The sequence below is a fragment of the Sycon ciliatum genome, chromosome 10 (genome assembly GCF_964019385.1).
Source record: "Sycon ciliatum chromosome 10, ocSycCili1.1, whole genome shotgun sequence".
In the NCBI taxonomy this organism is placed as follows: domain Eukaryota; kingdom Metazoa; phylum Porifera; class Calcarea; order Leucosolenida; family Sycettidae; genus Sycon; species Sycon ciliatum.
The window spans coordinates 7,866,837-7,881,438 of record NC_088652.1 but is presented as its reverse complement, the minus strand read 5'-3'; the positions used below and the strand labels follow the sequence as shown (position 1 = coordinate 7,881,438).

The 14,602-nt window shown below is 47.0% G+C and overlaps 1 protein-coding gene across 1 annotated transcript in view; it reads left to right on the top strand.

Annotated features, from left to right (window-relative positions):
* LOC135825720 (sushi, von Willebrand factor type A, EGF and pentraxin domain-containing protein 1-like) overlaps positions 1-14,602 on the top strand; it is an 85,366-nt gene that overhangs the window by 1,528 nt on the left and 69,236 nt on the right. The window contains exon 2 of the mRNA XM_065338341.1: positions 295-483. Within this exon, the coding sequence (XP_065194413.1) occupies positions 295-483 (189 nt within the window). The remainder of the gene's footprint in view (positions 1-294; positions 484-14,602) is intronic.

Genomic DNA, 14,602 nt, shown 5'->3' with positions numbered 1-14,602 from the left:
CAACTCCCTTAGTATGTGTTTGATTTCATCACCCTGCCATGAGGGACGGATACTGCGTCAGCAAAACATGCTTCAAGGGACCACTTTTCCAAGCCATTAGTAGGAGGCATTTGATCCGATAAGCATAACTACAACTAGGTTTCCATTAGGCCTGGTTTAGGACCTGATATTTACTCTTATCGTCTATGTATGAATAGAGCCCATGATTCTCACATATTGTTCTTGACATCAAGGGTCATCATGCATAGTTACAAATTATACTGTTTGAAACTTTTCTTTGCGATGCGTGAACAGCACGTAGTTGCCCGAAGCCCACGCTGCATAACATATCCAATGAAACAATCCTACTGGATTCATACAAGCCCACACAAACAATAAACGTCACATGTAAGCAGGCGTTTGCGGTGAATGGACAAAGGACCCATGAACTGGTTTGCCAGACCAATGGCACATGGTCGCCTCAGCCTCTTCCGATCTGTGAGCGTAAGTAATACATGGCGGGCATTTAGATCACAAAATGAATGGTTTAAGATGGGCGATATTTCCGTGTTGAAAATGAGAGTTATGCTAGTGCAAATACATAACGGTGAGAAAGGTTCAACAAGGCGAGTTTGTAAGAACTCTGATGAGTGCAGTGGTACGAGGATAATGCTCGAGTTTCAACGAACTATAGTCCATTTCAAAAAGATTAGCAATCAGGTTTTGGTCTTAAAAAGTATGAAGATAAGGAAAATTTGGACAAAAAGTACATAGAATGGCTTGTTAGGACATGGCAAATTGTTCTGTGGAGGTTTCGGAACAATTGGACCAGCCGTTAAGGAGTTAGAATTTCGGCCAGGTTTCCGGCCTTTTCTCTTGGTTTACGATTTGCCCTGGATGTCAGTATCGATTTTTTATCAAAACCCACGATTTATCCTTTCCTTTTTGGCCTTGTGGTTATGAATGCTGTCTGCTGACCATGAAGTTGTGAGTTCAAATCCCAAACTATCTTCAAGTCAAACTTTTTTGCATTATTTTGGTGATCACGCTGGTACAAAAGTACAAGCCAAAGAAGAAGGTGGCTGCGCCAAATGACTTGTTGTTGGAGCTCGCGTTTCCTGCCGAACTAATACTTACTGTCGGACACTTGACTGGTTCACGCCATGTGAACACACCCACAACACTGAAACGGTGTGAGTGAACACGGAAGTCATTGCGCTGTAGCTACGTGTTGTTGAATACAACGGCACATCGATCGATCGATTTCTCTTTGAGAATTATTTTAGTATTTCAAGATCGCCAATTTATTTGAATTTAGGAGCCAACGCCGTCTTCTATCAGCTTTCACAGGCGTCTGCTTTTCTCAAAATGTCGTCGAAGTCACACGGATAGCTTTGCCAAGTCATGGCGTTGGGAATGAGTCTGTGTCAATGTCGTTTTCGTCACATCGTGAGAGTAAATTGCATCGCAGCTCAAAGAAATTGGGCACGAAACGAAATGGGACCCATCCCGCTCGTCAACATTTACCACACTTTCGACATGTCCTCTCTGACTCCATATCGATACGAGGAAGAAGTCGTTTGTTGTAAACCAGACGTACATGTACTGACGTGAGTGAGTTGTCATTTTTCATGCTTTCGCGCGGATTATTTCTTCGAGTTCACAGTGAGTTTCCAAGTCAGCTCGTGAGCGCGCATACGGTAAGACGGCAAACTCCGCGGGCGATCGCCAGGATTGCTAATCTTTTTGAAACTGACTGTAGCCACCTCTTGTCGCCATCAAAGTGAAAGACATCAATGCGAACATAGGCATTGCGACATCAGTAGTAAAAAAAGGGATTGCTCTTCCACGGATTACGGTGCTGCGCAATGAAAATTTAAGACGATCGCAGGAACCAAGTTTATGCTTAAAAAAATCTTGAGCGATGAATGTAAAAAAAAGAAAAGTTAATGCCCTCGGCCAGTTACATTTCCCATCCCAGTGTTCGCAAGTCTGTAGGGCTGCACAGCGCCCGGCATGTCATTCAGTGAATGCAGCACTGTGCATACTGTAGAGGACATGGAAATCCAGTAGATTGACCAGGGCCGGTGCCCTCAGCGCGTACAGAGCGCTGCGTGCAGTGCACAGTCATGTTGATCCGATTCGCCCAGGGCGCTGCACATGGGAGCTCGCGGTTTTCCCGCCGACTTGAATTCTCACTTGACTGGCTCACGAGTCACGACTGCCATCCAAAGCACACAAGAAGTCCATCGAACCGGCCACTCGCCAAACCTGCAAGGAAGCATCACTCCCTGCTCAATACACAGTGTTTCGGGGAATTCACCCCTCATCAGTGAGCTTGAGCAGGCTGAGGAATATTGTGTGCGAAGAGCACCACTTATATCTCTTCTACAAGAAATAATGATAATAATTAGAGGCCACATGCCACGTACTGCTCTTTTCTCTCCGAAACTCAACACTTGGAAGCCAGATATGAAAGAAAGAAAAAATCATCAGTCACAGCACCGGGACTCGAACCAGGGACCTTGTTATTCGCGAGCAATGCTCTAACTAACTGAGCTACAGTATGACTCTCATCCACAGTGATGGTAAATCTATCCTTCTTCGATCAATCCATATCCAGCTTGTGTCATACTGGCAACTCACACCAATCAAGAGGGCCCTCGGCCCTTTGCTTGATAACATGGGGAGCGCATCAAACTATGTCCACTGCGAGCAAATACAAATTGCAATTTCAAATTTGGACTTCACGGAGAATTTCAAAGCTTTTAGGAAATTAGAGGCCACATGCCACGTACTGCTCTTTTCTCTCCGAAAATCAACACTTGCAAGCCAGATATGAAAGAAAGAAAAATGTGGTGTGACTGATGATATTTTTTCTTTTTTTCATATCTGGCTTGCAAGTGTTGAGTTTCGGAGAGAAAAGAGCAGCACGTACGTGGCATGTGGCCTATAATTTCCTAAAAACTTTGAAATTCTCCTTGAAGTCCAAATTTGAAATTGCAATTTGTATTTGCTCGCAGTGGACATAGTTTGATGCGCTCCCCATGTTATCAAGCGAATGGCCGAGGGCCCTCTTGATTGGTGTGAGTTGCCAGTATGATGCAAGCCGGAAATGGATTGATCGAAGAAGGATAGATTTACCATCACTGTGGATGAGAGTCATACTGTAGCTTAGTTGGTTAGAGCATTGCTCTCGAATAGCAAGGTCCCTGGTTCGAGTCCTGGTGGTGTGACTGATGATTTTTTGACTATGACTGTAACACGTCTGTCTGACTGGCTCGCCGATATTGGACTTCTGCTGAATACCGGCCAAACCCAAGTCATGGTAACTCGACCTCGGGGACTCACTGGCAACATACCAGTCGTGAAATGTAAGGATCAAGCCTTAACTGTTAATTCCACTGCCAAGTACCTTGGCGTAACCATTGACGATCAGCTGTCCTGGCAGCCACATAATTTATTTCAAATGTTGTGCGGAAGATGTCAGTCGCCACCAGTCAGCTATAGCGCCATGGGCGATCTCTGCCCATAAGAGCTCGCAGACTTTGGTAAGTTGGCATCGTGCAAGCACGACTAACGTACGCATCCAATGCATTCTTCCCGTCGCTGACACAGCAGTTGCAGAGTCGTCTAATCAAATCCAGCAAATCCGGCATTCGTGCAATTTTCCGACTCTCCAGCCGTGCATCCACAGCTCTCCTTCTCATAAGATAATCTATTCGATCCCTAACTCTCATTTTTCACTACAAGGTTCTGTTTCTTGTTTTCCGTTGCCTACATGATCTTGCAAGTCCTATTTTCTGCACCTACTGTCAGTTGAGGGCTAATTCAGGCCACGCATCTCGGGATGATCGCCGAATTACTCGAGGACAGGAAAATGGGCTGCTGCAAGTGCCTTTCCTTCCTGGGCCGTCTGGTCGTCAGTCATTGGAATTTGTAGGAAGCACTCTTTGGAATGCCCTTCCCAGTGATATTCGCCTCCACAATGCGGCTTGTGCCTTTAAGCTGGCTCTGGACGGAATTGATTGTAATTTGTAACCAATGTTAAACGCGCTGCTTCCTCGCTCGGCATCACTTCCTTCATGGGTACCGCTTTGCTTGACATTCATCCCTCATCTTTATACTTTTAAAAGCAGTGTGCACGCAATACCCCCCCCCCCCAGTCAGCATACACATTACTGCATGTTCTTCATATGTGTTCTGCACTGCTTACATGTACACACACCCATTGAATTCTATACTTTGGAATTCTCATTTTATAATTCTTTTTAATATAATTTCCTTCTCTCATAATGTGTTATTCGTTTTAGTAGGAACCGGAGTTTTCTTCTCTGGTGCCTGTGCTTTAAACGAATTGAAATAAAAAAAGAAGGGAAAAAGAGTGTTGTGTGTTTCTCTCTGTTGTTTACCTGCCATCATATTCAATATCCATATGATGCATGGCCCCACCTTTGGCTGCTGGATGCTACCCCGGTGGGTGCCTATCTCCGGCGTTCGGCCGACTGCTGATTGATAATAATAACAATAATAATAATACGTCATAAAGCGTTCACCAAATCGTCGGGCACGGCCCATCATTAGGCTCTTTTCATCCTCAGGATGAGTCATGTCGGTGCACGCGAAGAGCATGTCATTTTTGTATTTAGTTTTTACAGTTTTTGTTGTCTGTACTTCATGGTACATAATGGAAACAGCCAATATAAGGAAGTAAGAGTGAAACCAATCACGTACTGAGGGCAGAATGCAATTATTAATGAGAAAAAAAATAAAAATCAGGACTCGGATGGAGAGCAAAGGATTAATTTATAAGAAAGATAAAGCACCAAAGAGCTAAAAGTTATGCTACAATGTCAACTAACACCACCTGTTACTAAACAATCAGCTCATGCGATAACATTGCACGACACTGACCGACGATACTGAAGTTCTATAACTAACTGTTGTAGAACTAACTGACTGTTGTAGAAGTTGTAGAACTTCAGTATCGTCGGTCAGTGTCGTGCAATGTTATCGCAGGAGCTGATTGTTTAGTAATTGGTGGTGTTAGTGGACATTGTAGCGTACATTTCAGCTTTTTGGTTCTTTATCTTTCTTAATAAAAAATAAGGTATTAGATTGAACTCGGATGGTGAGCCAATAAAAAAGGAAAAGGACAAAATGTTACTACTTATGACAAACTGTCCACCCCTTCTATGTTTATTACATAAACTTGAGCCTCCCAAGTTAGGTGGTCTGTTGCTTTTTTTCGTCGAGTTCTATTAAGGCCGGTATGTCCAATAGTCTAACTAGTGTCGTCATCATCCAGTAACTTTCGGCATCCTTTGTTGCCGTGATGCGTAGCTCGTGCTCTACTTCGTTGCGCATTCCTTCCCCTCTTGGACCTTTCCGAACCTGAGTCTTCCAAGTTGGAAGGTTGTTGGTTTGCGCCTTGGAGGAGTTTTGGAGCTAGGTGTCAGGTCGCCGAATGTCTCAGTACTCCTTGTCAGTTTTGTGCCATTTTATCGCACTTGCTGACTGTATAAGATCTGGTTACGTTGGTGGACAGTTTGTCATAACTCGTAACATTTTGTCCTTTTCCTTTTTTCATCATACTTCAAGTAATTTCAAATTTGGACCTCATGAAGAATTTCACAAAGTGTTAGGAAATTAGCTGGCTTGCAAGTGTTGAGTTTCGGAGAGAAAAGAGCAGTATGTGGCATGTGGCCTCTAATTTCCTAATACTTCAAGTAATAATAATAATATACAAGTTTTCTGATGATCGCTTAGTGCGTGAAACTCGGAGTAAAAACACTTTCTCTGTCCTCCTATTGTTTGTTTATATTATACATGTATATAGCTGTGCTGCGCTGATGAGTTCAAAAAGAACGAAACAGCATGCTGTCCGCAGATTGAGTATTTCGCTCCTGCTCTTGTAGCAGTTGAGCACTCTTGCGTGGGGTAGTGCCTTTGCTGTTTGCGTTATGCAGAGCTCACTGACTTGTCAGTTTGAGCACTCTGGCAAGGTACGTTTATTTATTATTTATTTATTTATTCACAATCACGTGGCACTAGCCAATGAAATGGTGATGTGGGCGATAGCCAGCCATGGCGGTAATATAGCTAGAGGGGAGAAAGAAAAAGAATGAAAGGGGAACTGAAAAGCAAGAGAAGCTAGGGCAGGGCTGGATATCTTCGGGCCTGATTGGAAATTTTTATTTCCATTGCTATCAGGTTCGGCCTCATTTTCTCTGTGCTGCGCTGATGAGTTCAAAAAGAACGAAACAGCATGCTGTCCGCAGATTGAGTGTATATAGCTATGAATAGGATGAAGGTCGCAGACACCACGAAACTATGTGACTTGGTGGACATGTATGTGTATATAATAACAATAATATTATTGAAATCCAAAATCGATTTTCTCGTTCCTATCATCAGTGGGAAAAATACGGAACTAAAGGATAGAGCCAAAGAAACTGAAGTTAAGTACTGTAATAGAAAGGTGTTAGAAATAACATCATGATACCAGTGCAATAAAATCACTAGAGGAAACGCAAAAAGGTAACAAGATTACGCAACCAAAGGTGAGAAGGCACTGAACGAAGTGTCAACCTACGACTACAACCTCAGTGCAACAACGTGCTCTTTCTGCTTACACAAAACCAACTTATGAATACGTATACAGACTGCCTTAAGGATTTTCAACTGCTAGACATAACGCGCACGACACAGTACAGACTGTCTCCACGTAGATTATTATATTTTATAATTACATAAACGCTAAAAGAGGAGCGTGACTTACGAAGAGCCTCTTGGAAAGCGGAAAGTGTCTCAGCACGTCGAATACTATAGGAAAGGGAGAGCCAAAATCGATATGCCATAAACACAAGCGAGTTTAGAAACAATGATAAACGAGGTGCAGGCAATGATACATGATTTCGAGTAGGTCTATCACGCTGGAACCAGTCACAATTTTCCAAGTGTTGGGGAATTCGTGTAAAATAAATTTTATGAGCAAAGGTACGTAAGACTTAAAGTGGGCTTGGCGGCGGCTCGCAGAGCGGTGATGAGGCGGTCCGAGAATATAATTGGGCATAATAACTGAGGCAGCCCAAGTAACCGTTTGATAATATTTTTATGATGTGTTTCAAGTTTTGTGGACTTTAGTTGAATTTAGACTACACCATGCTGTGTCATGGTAATGGAACAGAGGCAAAAAAATAGCAACGGTAGAAATGTTTTTTTACAACTATGAGGGAGGTGGGAACAGTGGAAAGTGAGTGCTCCAATGACGGAGCTAGTGCGACAAAAGACACCATTAGAGAGGTTCAGTGAAACGTTTTACATGAACGAAACGAGTGCTGACACCCGGTCCGGGTTAGAGTCTCCTTGACATCTCGTTCAGAAGATTCGTTTTTACGAATCCGGCCGGCCTGTCTGATTCGTATGCAGCTCCGAGATCGATCTGCCCCAGAAAGAGTGAAAACTGTTTGACTTTTTGGAAATTTTGTCATCTTTGTTGGTTATCGATTCTTTCGTTTTCACTTTCGTTGTGTTTGGTAAGAATTCTTCCTTTCCTTTTTCCGCAACGTCAAGTGAAGTGCAGGCTCCCCCGTGTCTCCCTCTGGAGCAACTCCTCTAGAATGCGGAAGAATTCGGAAATTTGCAGTCTTAGATGACATCAAGTTGCTGAACTTGATCTTGTCCTCCGGACATGAAAACGTCTTTGCCTTATCGCAAGGGAATAAGGCTTGGCACGACATCGGCAACGCCCTGTCACGGTCGGAACAGCTAGTTCTTGATGATGTGCTGACATGACGTTCGAACGTTCGCGTGTTTGTATTAAAAAGTCTTTGCGCGATGAAATTTTGCAGAAAGATCTTTCAAATTTTCTCTCCGCCATATTTACCATGGCAATCATGATGCGACTCGCTGTCTTCTCGTGCACGAGTCACTGAACCCATTTTGGGCACTTCACGAGCCGAATACAAAACGAAATCGATCTCGTTTTGTTTACGAGTTGACAACGAATCTCTGAACCTCTCTATTAAATTGCTCTGACCAGGAAAGGGAAGAGTCAATACGCACGCCCTGGTGTTTGTGGCTTCTTACCAGTCCGATGCTGTTGGAAGATCCTTGGTAACACAGCGTGACTGGGTCTAGAGAAGCGCACCCAATAATCCAATAGCCTCCATTTTGCAGTGGTTTGTTGTGTCATACCAACAATGCCAAAAATAATCTTACTTGAAATTTGTCCCTTTCAGTGTTTGATTGTTATCTTTCACGCACACGGTTTCTCGCAAGATTGCCTTGTGATACTTTTGTTGGCATTGCTTAGTTGTTATTAATTTTATCACTATTCATGCTTTTAATGGTCGGTGTTGCAATTTGTCAATCAATACAACTATCCTGATGAGCGTTGTGCGAAAGCTAGTTCGATGCATTTCTATATTTTTCATCGTTCCTATTAATTTATTATTATCATTATCATTTGAGGGATTCCCCAAAGGCCGAAGCCTAAATCAAGGGGGTCTCCGAGAATAAATATACGTGTACAATGCGTGTACAATAGGGTGCAATTCTTAAAAGTAAGATTTTTCTGGGAAATTAGAGGCCACATGCCACGTACTGCTCTTTTCTCTCCCAAACTCAAAAAAATATTAAGATAAAAAAAAGATTAAGGTGAAGAGGTTAATTAAGAAGTCTGAGTAGAAGCAAGCGAAAAGGGTACTGGTAAAGAAGAGGGGTAATCAGGAAGTGAGAAAACCTCAAAGATGGAATCTATCCCTGTGGAAATGGGACTTAACGTGCCGGCTAAATACACCACGGGTTTTAGATATCCTAATCTCTGTAGGCAGGGCGTTCCACGTGGTGATCATGGAATGTAGTAGAGTGGATCGGAAACAGGGACCAGTGTGAGTGGTCAGGAGGTAAAAGTGGGGACGTCGTGCACTCTTGGATAGAAATAATTATATGATGGTTCTTCACCTTACATTTCCTTCCTAGTTATTTCTTTGTCCATCACCATTTTCTCTAGCATTGGTTCGTTACATTTCTTATTTGTTTAATCCAAACATTTGGCACTCACCTTGCGTACAATCTCTCTTCTCCTTTACTATGTTCGTAGTACACGCACAAACAGGAGTCTCCCCAGATAGTTGTTAGCCTTTGGGTTATCCTGAAATAAAGGAAATAATAATTATTACATTCCTTCGCAGCGGCGGTTTCGACGTGTCGACCGGACCGATGAGCGAAAATACCTGAAACTGTGCCCGACAGGCATCCATTGAATTGATTAGATGGGTTAGGAACCCAGGCCGATTGCGGATAATGTTCGATTCTCCTCGAAATGCAGTCAGGTAGGCATCCATACCATAAACTGTCATGGCAAGCACGTCTTTGACTTGTGATCCATTTCTTTACCCACATACCAAATGTTCCGAATATGAACTGCGTGGCGGAATCACGCTTATGCTATTTCTAGTAGTTCTACGACAAACTCCAAACGACTTCTTTCTTCCATTTCACTCTGTTTCTCTCTCACGACAACTCCCCCAAGCAGGGAGAAACAGCAAATACAAAAGCAAAGAAAACGCCGCGCGTACGGCACATGCAGGGCCATATGCGCAACCTACGACAAATTAGCAGCAGCGCTGGTACAACAGAAATGTACAAACGCCGGAAACGTAAAGGTCATGAACCCGTGCGACCCCCTGCCGGCTGGGACAGGATGGCTACAGCTATAAACGGACTCATATCGAGCCAAGAAAGATACACGACAGATACAACTCAAGCATATAGAAACAAGAAATAATTAGTGCACTGCAAGTGCCAGCGTAATCTGGCATAATGGCAAATATTGCATAGTAGTGAAGGCGAGTCCTGAACATCTCTCCCCTTCTTCAATCCAATACTGCTTGCTGCTGGGATTGATCTTAAAGCGCAACATGCCAGCTCAACGATAGCATCAATAAATAAAATAGCAACTAACTCATGCACTACGCGAATCAAAATAGCATACTGCTTGACAACATGCAAACGGGTGCATATGCTAAACTGCACTATGATAACCACAAACAATAATGAAAAAACACTCCGAACATAACGAGCAAACGAGCAATGCGTTGTCGAATATTCATACACACGTTGACTTAATTCTCTTACTGCTCACTCCGCGTCAATACGGCACAGTCGAGTGATAGGCCGTGTCAGATACTTCCCTCGGACCTTGATCTTCACGACTCGAACATGCCCATCACTGCCTGGGTACACTTCCGCCACTCTTGCTAGTGGCCACTCTCCTCGTGCAGTGTCTGGTGACACGACTAGCACAACATCTCCGACGGTGAGATCTGGCTTGGTCTGAGTCCACTTCTTGCGACGGTTCAGCTCTGGCACAATTTCCTTCATCCAGCGGCGCCAGAATTGAAGTACGATGTCCTGGACCATCCGCCATCGCTGTTTGAGTGTCCATTGCGTCTCGTCAGTGCCTGCTGGGACGAATGGCATGCCCTGCTGCCCATGCAAGAAATGGTTCGGTGTTAGCGGTAACGGATCACATGGGTCGGCTGACTGGTATCCCAATGGGCGGGAGTTCATCAGCGCTTCAGCACCGGTAATGGCAGTGTACAACTCCTCGTCAGTCGTATCGCGGTTGCTGAGTGTGGCAGACAAAGCTCGTTTCGCCACCTTGATCAGTGCTTCGTGTGCGCCACCAAAGTGCGGTCCACTAGGTGGGTTGAAGTGCCAACGAGTGCCTTCTTGCGCCATGCTTCGCTGGAGCTTGTCGACATCTAGCGCCTCTGCCAACTCACGGAGCTCATTGTTGGCGCCCACAAAGTTTGTTCCATTGTCGGATGTGACTTCCACTGGCGTTCCTCTCCGGTTGGTGAAGCGATGATACGCTTGGAGGAACGAGTCCACGTCGAGGCCGTACGCTAGCTCCAAGTGAACGGCACGTGTCAGATGGCAAGCGAACAGACAGAGGTACCTCTTGGCTCGGGTCTTGCCTCGTCCTTGCTTTGTTGTAAATGGCCCAGCGTAGTCCACTGCGACTCGTGCGAAGGCTCGTAGCGGCAGGCTGACTCGTACCTTCGGCAAGGGAGCCATTACCTGTTCTGCTGGTGATGCTTTTCGTAGCTTGCATCTGGCACAGTTGGACTCACAGGAACGAATCTCGTCACGCCCACCGAGCAACCAGTACTGATTTGATAGCTCCGATAGCATGTGATTGACGCCGCACGTATGATTCCCGCGATCATGGTACGACTTGATGATGAGTTGCGTGATTCGGTGTCCCTTTGGCAGTATTATCGGGCACTGCTGGTCGAACGATAGAAATTCGGCATGTTGAAGACGACCACCAACCCGCATCAACCCGTCCGCATCGATGAACGGCTGGAACTGCCTCAGACTGCTGGCCTTGGGCAGTGAGTTCTTCTGCCTCACGGTGTTGTACTCAAGCGCTTGTTGCTGTGCTGTTCTGCAGTGGTACGTTCTTGCGTCCTTCAGCTCATCTGCCGTCAGCGTGGACGTCACTAACTTGCTGGCCGGTGTGCGACAATTCTGGATAAACCGGAACACCCAGGCTGTGACGTGTAGGAGTCGATTAAACTCGGAATAGCGAGCCGGGTCCAAGCGTCCCAAGTCGGCGGCAGTGATGCTGCCTGTGAACGTCTGCTGTTGTTGGCTCTGTGATGCCGTAGCCCGATGGTCCTTCTTCACTTCTTGCTTCGCATTGTCCGTCAATGAAAGCTGTGCCGGTGCTGGTGGCCACGTCGATTGCTCTTGCTGCAGAAATTGCGGTCCCTCCCACCACAGCTGGCTGGTGATGAGGCTGGTTACTGAGGTTCCACGGGACGCGAGGTCTGCTGGGTTGCACTTCGTTGGCACGTAGCGCCACTGTTCTGGTTGCGTTGCCAGCTGTATCTCCCCAATACGATGCGCGACAAATGGCTTGTGGATGCGACTGGGGTTGCGAATCCAGCAGAGGACATCCACGCTATCACTCCAATAGACAACTGCTGACTTCGGAATCTTGAGTGCCTCAGCTGTAGACTGTGCTAACTGGAGGCCGAGCATGGCTCCCATCAGCTCAAGACGGGGTACGCTGATGGTCTTGAGCGGTGCGACGTGTGTCTTTGCAGCAACCATACGAACACAGACCTGTCCATCTGCAAGGGTTGACACTGCGTAACAAACTGTTCCGTAGGCTAGCGTTGATGCATCAGTGAAGACGTGCAGTACCTTGTCCGGGGCTTCACTATTCGGGTAGAGACAGCGCGGTATCTGGATGGCATCTGTGTCGCAGAGTTCGTTCAACCAAGCTCGAGCCTTACCCGCTATTGCCTCTGGCGCTGGGGTATCCCAATCCAGACCGGCTACCCACATTTCCTGGATGCAGATTTTCCCACGCACAACGAATGGTGCTAGGAATCCTAATGGGTCGAACACTGTAGCGATGTGTCGCACCACTAGGCGCTTCGTGATGTTGTTGTCTGCTGGCTTCGAGAATGTAAAGCCAAACTGGTCACTGTCAGGCCGCCACTGTACACCAAGCGTCTTGGTTGTTGGTAGCTCTCCTGACAAGTCGATTGATGATTGCCGGTCTTCCTGCGGAACGCTCTGCAGGACTGTTGGCGAGTTGCTCAGCCACTTTCTGGCTTTCATCCCGGCGGTGCTCCACACAAACGATAGCTGGTGATAGAGTTCAACTGCTTTCTCGTCACTCTCCACTGAATCCAGTGTGTCATCCATGTAGGTTGACTCCAGAACTGCTTCGGCGCCTCGAGGGTGCGTCACTGCATGTTGCCGCGCATGGTTCTGGATGACGTAGTGTGCGATGAATGGTGAAACGTTGAGTCCAAACACCAGTCGATTGAATTGGTACACGTTGACCTCGTCTTGTGTACGCCAGAGAAACCGGAGGTGCTTGCGATCGTCCGGGTGTATTTCGATTTGCAAGTACATCTCTTTGACATCACAGACCAGGGCTACTGAGTTTCGACGGAATCGTAGCAGCACGTCAAATAGCTCTCTCTGAAGCTTCGGACCAGGCAAGATGGCGTCGTTCAAAGAAAGCCCTGATAATGTGCAGCAGCATCAAACACCATGCGTACCTTCGTCGTACTCTTGTCCATACGCACAATGGGGAAATGTGGCAGGAACCAACCGGAATTGGCGATGTCCGCTGCTTGCACTTGCTCTACATAGCCCTTGTGCACGTAATCATCGATGGCTTGGCTGTATGCTGCTGCTACTTCGCTGCTGTGCTGCAGTCGCTTCTCTGTGCTGCTGAGTCGGCGCAGTGCCATAGCGTAGTTGTTTCTGAGCTCTACTTTCCTGGCGTTCCATGGCAGCTGGATCTCGTAGCGCCCGCTGCTAGTGCCAATCAGCGATGTTGCGACGCGGTCTGTGGCCTGCTGCTCGGCTGTTGTCAACTGCACGTGGCTGCGTAGCTGGGTGCCGCTCTGATCGATCTCCCAGAACCGCTGCACGACCTGGTTGAGCTGCTCGAGACTGGCGGTTGTCGTACTGTGACCGTTCAGTGATGTGATGGCTGTGGTGTCGGGATTGACGAGCCCGACACAAGTCCAGCCTAGTGGAGTTCTTCGTGCAACAGGTTCTCCTGGACCTCCTGCAATCTCGTCTAGCGATGCATGTAGGTATGGATGGTCGACTCCGATGAGTATGTCGATGTGTTTTGTTCCATTGAGAGGAGGGAATGGGACCTCTCTCAAGTGCTGCCACCGATCTCGCTGATTGTTCCAGTTAATTGCCTTGAGTGATGCGGTCACATTGTTGGTTGTCCATGCCGTGAAGTCATACCTGGCCCTTCCGTCGCTGCTGCTGATTTGACAGTTCACTGAGGCGGTGTTGAACGTTGTCGCTGCTCCGTTGAGGACAGACACCGTAATACTCTTTTGTTCTCCTGCCAGACCCAGTTCAGCTGCGATGCTACTGTTCATGTAGGACACGGTGCTGCCGTCATCAAGTAGGGCATTCACCGCAATCTTGCGGTTGCCATTTACCAAGGTCACCGGCACTGTCCGCAGGGCTGTCTGTGGCTCAACTTGCTGGCCGTGATGCGTTCTGGCATGCGCACCGGCTTCGGACACTGACTCCCCTTCCGTGTTCATGACGGATGAAGGAGGCCCAGACATCTGGCCTGACCTGTCTGGTTGACTGGGTGCTGCTCTTGGCTTTGCCATACCCTGGTTGTTACTGCTCTGAGCTCCAGCTGGTTTCCTCGCCGCAGGGTCCATACTGGTGTCACTGTTTGATGAGTGGAGCAGGCGGTTGTGCGTTTCCGTGCAGCCGTCGATCCCACAGGTGCGGCTGCGTGTGCAGTTCGACCCACTATGCCCGCTGCCTAAACACCTGTAGCACAATGCGGCTCCTCGTGCTGTGGCCCAACGCCTTGTGACACTTTGCGATTGAAATGTTGGGCATCGCCACACTGGATGACCCTGGCCACATGCTGGACAAGAGCGGTTGCGGCTCGGCAGGTCGCCACTAGTGCTTGAGCTCACGAAGGTGTGATGCGAGGTACGCCGATCTGCTCCTCGTCCATGGCTGCTCACGTCCCTTGGCCGTGCAGTGCTGGACTCCTGTTGACGGGTTTGCGAGGTCACTCCCCGGACTG